At 37.3% G+C, this 13,791-nt stretch overlaps 1 protein-coding gene across 1 annotated transcript in view; it reads right to left on the bottom strand.

Annotated features, from left to right (window-relative positions):
* Positions 1–3,074: 3,074 nt before the first annotated feature.
* Positions 3,075–13,791, bottom strand: part of TES (testin LIM domain protein) — a 49,382-nt gene continuing 38,665 nt past the window's right edge. Inside the window, exons 3-7 of the mRNA XM_055283756.2 lie at positions 12,575–12,827; positions 11,360–11,695; positions 9,867–10,082; positions 9,366–9,524; positions 3,075–4,558 (exon numbers count right to left, since the gene is read on the bottom strand). Coding sequence (XP_055139731.1) covers positions 4,370–4,558; positions 9,366–9,524; positions 9,867–10,082; positions 11,360–11,695; positions 12,575–12,827 — 1,153 coding nt within the window. The 3' untranslated portion in view covers positions 3,075–4,369. The remainder of the gene's footprint in view (positions 4,559–9,365; positions 9,525–9,866; positions 10,083–11,359; positions 11,696–12,574; positions 12,828–13,791) is intronic.

Below are 13,791 nucleotides of genomic sequence, written 5' to 3'. Positions count from 1 at the left end.
CTTTAGATTCATACTTATTTACAAACATACCTTTTAGTTATCTAAACAATGCTGAATCTAAACAATCATACATTAGCAAAATAATTTTGTTCTGGGCAACATGTGCCCAGACCTCATGGTATGAATTGTGCTTGGATAAGTCAACCATAGCAACTCTGTTTCCCTTTGCCTTTGATGAGGATGAGCAGGTGACATATTTGTAGCCAATGAAGTGGAAAGGCAGGTGAATCAGCTGGGGGCCCCAGGGAAAGATCTTGTTCCTTGTCTAGAGGTAAAATACGCTTTTGCCACTTCTTTATTATTTTGGGTGATGTCATATGAGGCAGTGTGGCTTGAATGAAGGGACAAATGAGAATAGAAGGCAACAACACAGAGGGTGGATAAAATAAACTTGTTCTGAGCCAAATTTGGGTTAGCCTCCACCTTGTCTTAAAACCACTCTTAGTTTTTTAGTTACTTACAGCCAAAAGCGTCCCTGATAATCCAATTTTCCCTAGGAAACTACCAGAACTAACCTTAGCCTGCCTCTCGACCCTGTTTATTACCTCTGGCCTCTAGATTTTTCAGCCTTACTGGAAACCTGATACCCATTCTGCTTTGTACTTCGAATCTGGCCCTATCTCCTCCTATACTCTTATCTCTGTACCCACTGACATCCAACTTCTGTGAACTGCAGACTCCTTTGTACTCTCAAACTCATCATCATCTTCTCCAACTGAGACCTAGTTATCCCCAAAGTCTGTTTCTTCTGTAGTATTTCAAGTAGAGTCTGACACAATCCCTGTGGGGTAGGTGTCTTCTTCACTGTCTACTGTTTTTCCCATTAAAGGCTGTTTGTTTCCTAACAGTCATAGCTCTTTGAGGTGTAGCACATGGCCTTAGACTTTACCACCCATCTCCATCCTGAGTTTCCATCTTCTATCAGATGCCACAATACTTCTCCACATACTTTGATAACTTTAGCTCTGGCTTACTCTTCTCTCTGCCATTTTCCCTGTGGTTATTCTTGATGATGTGGTTATTCAATACATTATGTCCATTCAACACTTGGGCCTGATATTTCTTACTCTTCAAATCCAACAATGTTGTCCTCCATCCTACTGTAATGGGAGAGGAGGAGAATCAGTGGGATGTGGCCAGAAAGTATCTGTCTAGATTCCTAAATCCACCTCTCCCTGGAACTATATACCATGATGCCTTCACAGTCCATCAATATTTATGGAGAAATCAACTCTAATATTAGTCTCTATTCACTAATGTCTGACTCTAGTAAAGATAACTGGGTACAAGTTGGTTTTGTTATTGGCTGAGGGGCAAGATACCCTGGTGAGGAGTATCACTGAAAAAAAATTGTTAGCAGCCTTCATAAATGTCATCATAAGATGCCATTCAAAACAAGTATAAAAAGTTAATGGCATCTTATTTTGAGTGCTTCAAGTTGTATTATCACATCAAATAGAAGCTACAATGACACGTTCTCTGTGAAAGAACAAAATAATTAGCCAAAGCTATTTAAGCATCAACTAAATATATGAAAAAAGATCCTATTAATCTATTAATCAAGCCAGCATGTGTTTTGTGTGGTCAAAGCACATACACATTTCCCAGCACAGTGGGTCCTTTGCATACATGTGGGCATTCAGTACAGTCATCAAAGTTGTCGGCGAGCATTTAAATCCACAGAGGTCAAGAAGGGGCAGATGAGTAAGAAATTGTGGCAAAGTGCCTTTTTATAGAGACCTTGACGGAATCCCAAGTTTTCCAAAGAATTAAGTGAATACCCAGAAGACAAGTTCAGATATGCCAAGGCATCTCAAGACAAAGGCTGAATACTGATCTTGGGTGTTGGTGTCTCTTTGGTAACTATGGTGAAGTTGTATAAGCTTAAATGCTATGTGTTGGAAATTCCTTGAGAATGAATCAGTGATGAATCCCTTATCTTTGGTGAAATTGGGCTGAAATACTTCAAATTTGGAAATCTATGCTTGAAGACTTCAGTAATAGAAGTTTCAGCTAGTCAATGAAAAGAACAATCCCTAACCCCTCATTTGCCGCCCCCCCCCCCCCAAAATAAAGGAGGAGGAAAGGGAGATACGTAGGTACCATGCAACAAATATGAAGGCCAGTACGTCTCAAGAGCAACCCAGATTTCCTAAGGGAATTGGCCGTTAGTAGCAGATGGGTTCTGTTTCAGTTTATTCTCACTTAGCCATGTCTGGGAAAAGTTAAGCTGTACAACTTTGTGGACAATATGCTGTGGAAAATATATTTGTTGCCATTTAAGATAAAGGTATGAGCAAGCATAAAGCGATCTTTATAGACAGTAATGATACTTGTGATATTAGCTTCTAAAATTATATGCAGAATTAGATTACTTTAGATAAGGTGACACATATCCAAGCTCCAAAAGTTACTTTTGCATGGTTGAAGGCATAGTGCAGGAGTAAATTTGTATGCTTGGTATGCACATGTGCACGTGTGTGTGGTGGAGGAGAGTGGAGAAGTGGAATGTAAAGAGAAGTACTATTGGCCAAACAGGAGCTGGAAAAAAAAAAAAAAAGGCAAGTTATTCTGGGTATGTATCAGAGAAAACTGCTACTCCCACAATGACAAAAATAATTGTAGACTGAGGGAGAAAGTATTATGGCCCGCTAACATTAGGAAGAATGAATCTACCACTATTCCCCATTTGCTTCCTGTCTCACGATAAGTTTCCATGAAAAAATTCTTTTAATATTTTTTACATATAAAGAAACCACAGTTGAAACCCAAGTATAAAAGGCTTGTTAGATCCAAATGAATAGAAAATAAGCTCTCCCAAATTTTAATTAAAATTACTTTCCCTTTCTTTGAAAAAAAATTCTTGCATGACCAAACTTAAAAGTCCTGATTTTAAAGTTTCATAAACCTTATGTTTTCTCCATAATGAAACGTCTAGATTCCGTGCTGTCCTGTCAGAGGTAGACTTTATTTTCGTTTGGGTAATTTTTATCCGTGGAGACATCGCCCCCTGCTGTAACACATGCTTAGTTGCAGAAGCATTTTTCACTCAAAAAAGGATATGAATAAAAAGATACGATTATTAAAAACTTTATTTTGAGTAATATACATATCACTCATTCCATTTAATTTTCATAGTGCATAGCTATGTGTAGAAGTACACAGGGAAAAATAAACATTAGAAATACCTAGCCATGAAAATATACAAGTGAAGACATTTGATATATCCACGGATAGGCTTGGAAGTATTATAAAACAGGATCCATTAGAAAAGAATAAAAACCATGCAAAAAGAAAATCTTATCTAAATCATGGCAGGCAAGTGCAATCAATATAAATCATAGTCTCTGGGTACAAAAACTATACATGTTCTTTGGATTAAAAGCAAATGGGGGGCTTGGCTTTTATGTCCAAGCCAAAAATCATCTATAGAAGTAAAAAGTGTGTAGGTCAGGCATGATGGCTCCCACGCCTGTAATCCCAGCACTTTGGGAGGCTAAGGCAGGCGGATCATCTGAGGTCAGGAGTTTGAGACCAGCCTGGCTAACATGGTGAAAACCTGTCTCTACTAAAAATACAAAAATTAGCTGGGCGTGATGGCATGCACCTGTAATCCCAGCTATTTGGCAGGCTGAGGCAGAAGAATTGCTCAAAATAAAAAACAAAAGAACTAAAAAGTGTGGATACTGTTATGCGACATGTGATAATAAAATGTTCAAGGCCACAGATGGAAGTCACCAACTTACAAAGAGAATACTGAAGGTAGGGGACATTAAAAAAATAGAGAAATGCAATAGAGAAAAGGCCACCTCTGCCTAAATCAGGAAAGAGTAAATGCATAGGCATTAAAACAGCAGCTCTGCATACCACACTGCATTTCTCTTTGTCAAAAAGAATTCACTGTGTATCATTACAAAGGTCAGTGAATAAGACGAGGCAATAAACGTAGCGCCTTGGTATTAGGGCAAATTTAGTTTCCTTTTCATTTTACACATGGGGTGGGGAAAAGGAGTGTAGAACTAGAAATGCTCATCTTTCTATTCAGTACACTAACTTTTAAGTGTTTGGCACAAATGGAATAGAGACACGAAGTTTAATGAGATCCAAGCTTCCAACTAAATGATTTCACTTTGAAAAGCTATGGATACAATTATTTACTGTTTCACAAATCAAATGTTTAAACCAAGTTTAAAAGTTGAGACAGAAAAAAAAATTGATGAAGAAAAAATGGCCAAAAAAATTAAACAAAATCTCTTGGTTTCCTTTACAGTTTCTTTTTTTGCATTTTATTTTTTTCAAATTGCATTTTACAGTAGAAATGCAGACCACTTTGGATAGCTATGGCTCCATACTTCTGGGTGCCCTCCTCCTAAGACATCCTCTTCTTACATTCCACTGAACAGAAAACCATCCCTTCTACTGGCATGAACTTCTGCCCAATGAGGCATTTGCTGCAGCAGGAGCACAGAAAGCACTCTGTGGATGCATGCCAGCTGAAATTGTTATAGGTCACCCGCTGCACTTCTGGGTCGATGGCATTGTGGCATCCTTGACACACCTATGAAGAAATAATACAAGAAAAGAGGGTGAGAGATCAAGCTGTAATGGTAACATTTTCATCTTAGGACAAACTGAACATGTTTCTTTAGATGATAAAACTCATAATGACAACCTCAGAAATACACGACGGAGGGTGGCCTTCTAGCTAACCTTTTTGGCCAACTGTTAATGGAGGTCAATATGCTGAGCAGCCTGAGAAATAACGAGTGAGGGCCAAACAGGTGATTTGATGCATGTAAGATAACTTCATGGCGTTCAAGGCAGAAAGTCTTGATGGGAAGTTCCAAAGCAGTGTGCTTAGTTCTGATGTATTTTATTAGATTGCACATTTGTAATTACACAGAAGTTTATGAGATGATTTTTCCTTGTTCATTAAAGCTTTGCAGTGGTAATTTTACCTGTCTTACCTATGACATATGAGATTATTAACACCACTAATTTCTAGACAGTAGTAAATTAAAATCATGTTCAAAGTAATTAAGGACTCAATTAAAAATACTGACAGTGTTTGAGAATAATGAATTTGCACTAAAAATATAACTTGTAGTTAATTGCCTTCCATTCTGTCATAAGATCAGTCATAATTTATGTGTAATCTAATATTGTAGAACATTAATACTTACAATCCCTGTACCATTCAGTATGTGTTATGAATATATACATGACATACAAACATGTATATACATACACAAACATACATACATTTACACCACAAAATTTTCTTCTTATTCAAACATGTACATGAGGAAAATGAATAAATAACCTATGTTATAGCAGAAAACAGAAAACCAGTTTGGACCTCTGAAACACTGGATAGTCCATGCCTTATAGTTTATACATGTTCTGAATGAATACAGCTGTCTTAAAGTTTTTGTTTTAAATATTTCATAACAAGTGAAGAAGCCAGCAAGACTGTCTGGTATCACAGTGACTAATCTTAAGCACCCTTGGTCTCGTAATGTGATTGTCAGGAATTACTGAGGGATAAGGGGTGGGAACAGGTGGGTGGAGGTCATTCAGCTTGAGCCTCCTTACCCGAAAAGACTTCAAAATGTGGCTGCTACTCATTGGGTAATTGGTTTAGGCAGTCAAGTGAGGCCTGGTTATATATGTCCACTTCAGACCTGCATATTTTTGTTACATTGCTTCTGATGACAGAGATTATAGCTCTGTAATCTCTAAGTTAGGTCAACCCAGTCTTCCCTGAGATACAATGAAAATTCTTTCTTTGTGTGATCAACCACTATTCCTGAATACAATAAAAATGAATGCTTCAATTACAAGCACATTTCTAATGTGTAGCTGCACCATGCAAGCAACTGCTTTTTGTATTTTTATAGCTTTATTATTCATTTAGAACATTGTCTTATTGTTTTCTACATTTCATATTAATCTTTCCATTTTAAAATTTATGATCAACACATAATAATTGTACATATTTATGGGTGTACTATGTGATGTTTCAATACATGTATACATAGTGTAGTGATCAAATCAGGGTAATTAGGATATCCCTCTCCTTAAACATTTGATTTCCTTGTGATAAGAGCATTCAGTCTGTCCATATTTCTTGTTTGTGTGAGTATTTTGAATGTGTTCTTGTAAAATACACTGTGTTTTATTCCCTTGCTTTTAGACCATGATCTTCTTTTTCTCAGACCTGTGATTTTTTAAAATTACCCAAAACACACATTTTCAGTTGCAATTTACAAAAAAGAGATAACTAATGTTCAATTACAAATGAAATTAAGAAAATTAAGCAAAAAGATAATTAGTACACACAAATGGTATAGAGAATTAAGTTTTGTGGTTTCATAAAATTTCATTTTACTAATAATTTGATTACCATTCATTCAAAATCTACTGTTCCCTAATTCCTCAAAAATCTAAAATTGGCCCAGGCTGCGCCGAGGGCCTGGGGACTGCAGAACGCTTCAGGCAGATGATGTGCTTCACCACTTCCTGCCTGCCATTTGATCTTCCCATGTTCCTAAACCTTTAATATTTCAAAGAATTCTTATTTCCTTCAATCCCTCTTTATATTTGTACACAGGATGTAAAAGAGCTAATGACACCTGTTGTAATGAGCTCTCTGCAGGAGTGTCCTGTGAATCTGATGGATGTGAATTCTGGGGATAACTATGGAGTTCTAGTGACTACACAGAGACAAAGTAGGTGCATCTCCCATGTTTTTTCCTTCCAGGTACTTTTTTTTTTTCTCAGAAATATTGTTTGGAGTTGAGCACTTGATTTCAGGTCTAAAAATAATTTGTATTTTCTCTCTCTCTTTAAGATTAAAAGATCTAAGCAGATCAAGATAACCTTCTCCAAATTTTATATAATGTAGCAATGCTGTGTGGGTAGCTCTCTTTGCTGTTAGCTGGAATCTGTTCTGGCAATGGATATGTATGCTCATTTTAATATTAGGCAAAGGCCAATGGTACATCCCACTGAGAAAGTAAACATAAAAGAAATGATGCTACATACATACATACATATATATATATATACACACACACACACACACACACATATATACATATATATATATATAATTTTTTTTTTTTGAGACGGAGTCTCGCACTATCAATCACCTGGGCTTGGGGTGCAGTGGCAGGATCTCGGCTCATTGCAACCTCCACCTCCCAGGTTCAAGCAATTCTCCTGCCTCAGCCTCCCAAGTAGCTGGAATTACAGGCACCCGCCACCACGCCCAGCTAATTTTTTTGTATTTTTAGTAGAGACAGGGTTTCACCATGTTGCCAGGCTGGTCTCGAACTCCTGACCTCATGATTCGCCCACCTTGGCCTCCCAAAGTGCTGGGATTACAAGCATGAGCCACCACGCCTGGCTGAAATGATGCTATACTATAAAACTAAATAATTTGAAATTTCATTTATTTAAAAAAATCCTATCTGTGGTTATACCCTGCCATTGATTAGAAACAATGTAATACAGAGAAGCTTGTAACAGCTAAAAAAAAGGAAAAAAAGCAGTTTCATCTGTTTCAATACATTTTTATTGAGCACCTATGTTGTCCTAGTGTTGGGAACAGAACAGAAAAGGCAGATAAAAAAATCCCTGCCCTGATGGAGTTACATTCTAGTCCTCGAGACTAAAGGTCAGACAGCAGCAAAAAATGGTATACATTATAATACCTTTAGTCTGTAGAAAAACTGTTGCAACAATATTCACTGAAGCAGTTTTTAGCTAAAAAATGTATCAGGTTACATGGTGATTTAACATCTTGTTCCCCAGGTAAAGGAATGCCCATGGTAACCCGAAAGTGAGAAATATTAAGAACACAAGTCAGTCACTCAAACATTTTCTAAGTGCTGACACTGAAGATATAGAAATAATAAGGCAAGCTCTACCCTCCAGCTGCTTACAGTCTAGTGAAGGAGACAGATGAATGATATTCACACACACAGACACACACACACACACACACCATTGGGAACACGGAGAGCCTGGAGGCAATAGGGATAGGCATAGGGAATCAGGAAAGGTGTTCCGAAAAAAAGTTAAACCTGAACTGAATCTAAAGGAATAAATGTGTAGGTACAGTCAGGTAAAACAGGGAAAAGTAGGGTGTATTAGAAAAACTATTAGGAGTAAGCAAAAGACAAAGAACAGTGTGTAAACTAGAAAATGATGGTGAACGTGTGGAAATGTATGATTTGGGTTGGATAACTAGTAGAAGGGACAGGAGAGGCAACAAGGGGCCAGATCTATTAAAAGTTTAATAATTTGCATTTTAGGAAGATAATTTTCCATCATTATGGTGGGTAGCTTTTGAGCAAGATGAATGAAAGTGGAGGAACGAAATTTGAGGCCACTGCAATAGTCAAAATGACAAAAAAAAAAAAGGTCTAAAGTAGAGTGGTTGTAATTATGAGAATGTGAAATATATTGGTGAGGCACAGTTGACAGAATGAATAACTGTATCTGGGGCAATGGGTAAACGCTGAAAATTGGCATTGACATCAAAACTTGTTACCTTATCTTCACAGTACCACACTCTTGTAACTCTAACTATATAAACCATATGTAATTTCATTCCTTAGCCAGGAGTCCCTTTTACTTGATAGCTCAGGGGACCATTAACACATATGTGTTTTGCTGCATATAAAGAAGTAAATGTCTATTTGGATACTCCTGGTTTATACACTTTACCATCTATGGTCAACTTTTTACCCTTTATCTACATTACCATCACTTGGCCATTATACAACAGCAGCTCTGTGTAAGCAGCGTAAATACAAGAAAAAATATACTTTAACATTGGAATGTTTGGCCCACACAAAAATCTAAATGTGCAGGCCAAGTTTTGTTACGCTAAATCAATTCAATGAGGGTTTAAGAAATAGGTATCTTACAATCTCCAGGTAGCAAAAACAAAATTCCAGTGGGTGGTCCAGTAACACGAACAGAAAGCATCATGTTCAAATAGAGCTAAAGAATATCAATAGCCCCTAGACACCTTTATTGAAATGGAATCTGATTGCTAACCATGAAAATAAAACAATCTCATTCCCATTAAGAATTTTTTTAAGTGAGGATTTTATTATTAAGCAGTACCTATAATTGATACTGTAAACTTCACAAGTAGAAATCTTGCGGTGGCTTATAGTCAATGCATGTATTGTTTTTGAATTGCCTTGATTTCAACACCCTGTGGTAGGAATCATTTGCTTTCTACTTAGGAGTGCTTTCTGTTTCCCATTTGCAAGAGGCTTTAAGAAAAGCATAAACTCAAGTCCTAAAGCAGGCTGAGGCAACCATATCCTTAGAATACTTCTCACCACAGCGTGATTCTTCACATAGCAGGGCTTGCACACGGGCTTGTCATTGACCATCACGTATATCTCCCCAGCTAGAATGCTATCACAGTCAAAGCAGCAGAAGTGTTTCAGGTGCCAATTCTGGTTTTCTGCCTGGGTATACTCATTGCTGAATATCAGCTAGGAAGAAGATAAAAATAAAGACGGATTTTTATATAATAAGAGATTTATATCTGTAACAACATACTTTCTCAGGGTCTAAAGTTTGAAAATGATAACCTAAAACTTGAACTTACGCTATCACTTAGTTTGGTCTAAATCAATCTTTTATATTTCTAGTCTTTCATTTGTCAACCCAATTAACACAGACAGAATGAATGATATCAAAAGTTTATTTTTTAAAACTCTTTTGGATGTAAACAGAGCAACTGCTGTTTGGTCAAGTCTTGTTGCCTTCTAGGTAAAGGGACCATATGAGGGTCTAAGAGGGCACCAGAATGCAGGTGGTCCCATAGAACGTACCTCATCACAGCCAGCACATCGGGGTTTCTCGCTGTCACAGTAATGTCTGCCACAGTACAGCTTCTCATTCTTCCAAAAATAAATCATGTCAACCAGGAGTTCATGGCAGGTGCTGCAGACAAAACAAGCTGGGTGCCACAGTTTATCATAGCCAGCCCTTTCGGCATAGATGGCTGGGTCGCCTTCTTTCATACTCAGTTTGCAGCAATAGCAGGACTGAAAGGGAAGCCATCCAGAACAACCTAGTCATTAGAAGACTGCCATTTCTTTTTTTTTTTTTTTTTTTTTTTGAGACTGAGTCTTGCTCTGTCGCCCAGGCTGGAGTCCAGTGGCGCAATCTTGGCTCACTGCAAGCTCTGCCTCCCAGGTTCACACCATTCTCTTGTCTCAGCCTCCTGAGTAGCTGGGACTACAGGCGCCTGCCACCACGCCCAGCTAATTTTTTTGTGTTTTTAGTAGAGACAGGGTTTCACCGTGTTAGCCAGGATGGTCTCAATCTCCTGACCTCGTGATCCACCCGCCTCAGCCTCCCAAAGTGCTGGGATTACAGGCGTGTGCCATCACGCCCGGCTAAGACTGCCATTTCTTATCATTGGCTTCAGTAGAAATTCAGAGAAACAACTTTGAAGAGACATAATTTCTACTGAAATTACAAATCTGTCGACGTAGATAATAACGTATTAATAATTCTGTGAAATGGAATCTCAGCTTTCTGCAGGCTATTCAAATCTACTTCATTCACCCTGTGTGTAACAGGCATTATTTCCTGAATTAAGGTCACTTATGGAAAAAGGAAAATAGTAATTTTCAGCTCAATTTTAAGTAGATTTTCTAAAACGATCACCTCAGGGCTTATTAGTGCTCTTTTTTCAGGACTAAGCCTTATTGGTTGGTGTGCTAACTGGAGCTATGAGGAATATATTATAGCAGGTTTAGTTCTTATGTCTGTTCATCTGTGTCACAATTGCCTCCTACCTTCAAGTTATTAGCAAAATACTTCAATTTCTCCCTTTAGAAGAGACTTAAAAAAAAGCTTCACTATATATCCACAAAAATTAAATTTAAGTTTGAATTTTAGGCATGTTCTCACAAGCAAAACTGAATTAACCTAAGCATATATTCTTATTTATGGGCAGAGATAAGCAATTAATACCAAGATTATGTTTAGAAACAGACTACAGAATAATAACGCTGTCTTTGATCAGCATTATATCAACTACTGTCTATATATAAATACCAACTACTGTCTGTACATAAAACTCACAATTCACAATATCCTTGATAATAAATACATAGAAAATTTGGCTTTAGACAGACGTTTCAAACATGATGACCCTCTGTGGGAAGTCTAAACTGAATCTAAGTCCTATTTATTCCCCATACCTATTCCCTTTTGGAAACTCAGAGGAGTAGTCCCCAAAAAAGTTCAAAGTATGGGAAAAAAATTCTGTAAAGTATACAAATCGGGCTAACAGTGTGACCACTCTACTTACATATTGAGTTCTTTTGTGCTCAGCAGATTTGTCCTCCATGGCCCCCACTGCTGCTGGGGTGCTTCTATCCCCTCCAGGAATGTTCATTTGTTTGGGGACTTGGGCATCCATCTCACAGGGAAGTTTGACATCTCCTACTCCCAGAGCTTCGCTCTTATATTTCTTCACAAACTGCTCCATCTCCTTCACCTCTCTGGGAGACAACTCATGGCACTTTGAAGGGTCTTGGTCATGTGCAGGGAGCTGCTTTGCCAGCTGCTTCTTCCGGTACTGTGCCCCCTCTGAGCCTGCTACTGGCTGCTTTTCCTTGGGTAGCATCTGCATGTACTGCCTGGCCTGAACCACAAGGAGGCCAATGTTAACTGGGATTGGCCATTAGGCAGTGTGATGTTTTGTAACACACATCAGAAGCAAGTTACTTAAGAAAGAAGTGGGTTCTATCCAATAGTAGCAACTCACCCTCACAGTATATTAAGAAGTTAAAAACAGTACACTAAATAGATTTAGTTGGGTAAAAAGTAACACTTTTTCTCCATGAAATTATACATTTTTTCAGTTTGTAAGATCTGGGTTACTACTGTTTACTTAGGCTAAATAAATGTACAATTGAAAGAAAACACAAACTTTTAGGCAGACATGTTTGGAATGGTCTATAGGACCAGGAACATTTTTATCACATAAAAAGTATCGCAAAATTCACTTTAATGATTTAACTAACCTTAAAAGATTTCCAAATGTTTCATTTGGTTGTTATAATAGCGGAAGGAGCTTGATATAAAACTGCAATCTTTTTGGTCTTATATAGTATTAATAAAGGAAATAAAATGAAAAAAAACACAAAGATAATGTTGAATATTTTTTTCAGTTCTAAACTATGACAAAAATTCTCTTCTTTACCATCTTAAGATAAATCCTCTCAAGACAAAGCTAGAAGAGTTACTAGATTGATATAAAACATCTGATTTCCATCTAATTGTTAAGAATGTTAGACCATTCCCTCAAAAAGCTAAACATATCTAGGGAGTTGGAAAAATTTTATGAAGTATCTAGTCTTACATTCAAAAGACCAGAACAGGAATCAGAAGTCAAAGTAATGAGAACCCCGGAAGAGTAACAGATTTGGGATGTGTGAAAGTTGATTAGGTCACCAAAGAAACTGCCCCAAATAAATACTCCAGGAACTTCAATAAAGAAACTCTCTGTCCCCATATTTACCAATGCCTGATTCTGGACAGGAGGAGCCCACTCATAGGTAACTGTATTGATGGAGACATTTTTCTTGGCAGCAACTGGATTGGTCAATATCATAACATTGCGTTTATACATGGGAATTCCATCTGACTTTAGTTTTGCAATCAGGGTGGTATACTTGGTGTCTTCAAAAAGTTTTCCCACTTTTCGATCCTCTTCATTGCTCAAGAGGACATCATGCTCTTCTTGGCCACACTTGCAGTTACGACATATTTTTCTATAATTTTGAAAATAAGTAGAAAGTGATTAATTGTACCTAATTGATATTTATGTTGATACATTTATAGTTCATAAAATACTTTTAGGCATATTCTATATCATGGTATGCAAAGGCAAGTCCTTTTTTAGGAGGGAGAATAAGTATCCATAAATTTAAGCAAGAAGGAAACAAAACACGACTTTGCTTGATAAGGCTTTTAAAAGCTAGGTTGTAAAAATTGACAAGAGGGACCCAATTAAACTGAAGAGCTTCTACAAAGCAAAAGAAACTGGCAACAGGACAAACAGACAACCTACAGAATAGAAGAAAATATTTGCAAATCCTACATCTGACGAAGGTCTAATATTCAGAATCTATAAGGAACAATTCAACAAGCAAAAGACAACCCCATTAAAAAATGGGCAAAGGACATGAACAGATACTTCTCAAAAGAAGATATACATATGGCCAACAAATATATGAAAACATGCTCAATATCACTAATCATTAAGGAATGCAAATCAAAACCATGATGAGATGCCATCTCCCATCAGTAGGAATAGCTATTACTAAAAAGTCAAAAAGTAACGGATGTTGCGGAGAAAAGGGAATGCTTATACACTGTTGGTGAGAATGTAAATTAGTTCAGCCACTGTGGAAAGCAGTTTGGAGATTTCTCAAAGAACTTAGAACTACCATTCAACCCAGCAATCCCAAAGGAAAATGCATTGTTCCACCAAAAGGACAATGCACTCGTATGTTTATCACAGTAGTACTCACAATAGAAAAGACATGGTAGAATCAACCTAGATGCCCATCAATGGTAGACTGGATAAAGAAAATGTGAAACATATTCACCATAGAATACTATGCAGCCATAAAAAAATGAAATCATGTCCTTTGAAGCAAAATGAATGCAGCTCAAAGCCATTATCTTAAGTGAATTAATACAGGAACAGAAAACCAAATACCACATATTCTC

This window comes from Symphalangus syndactylus, chromosome 6 (genome assembly GCF_028878055.3).
Source record: "Symphalangus syndactylus isolate Jambi chromosome 6, NHGRI_mSymSyn1-v2.1_pri, whole genome shotgun sequence".
In the NCBI taxonomy this organism is placed as follows: domain Eukaryota; kingdom Metazoa; phylum Chordata; class Mammalia; order Primates; family Hylobatidae; genus Symphalangus; species Symphalangus syndactylus.
Note: the sequence above shows the minus strand (reverse complement) of the source record. Positions and strands in the feature narration are given on the sequence as shown.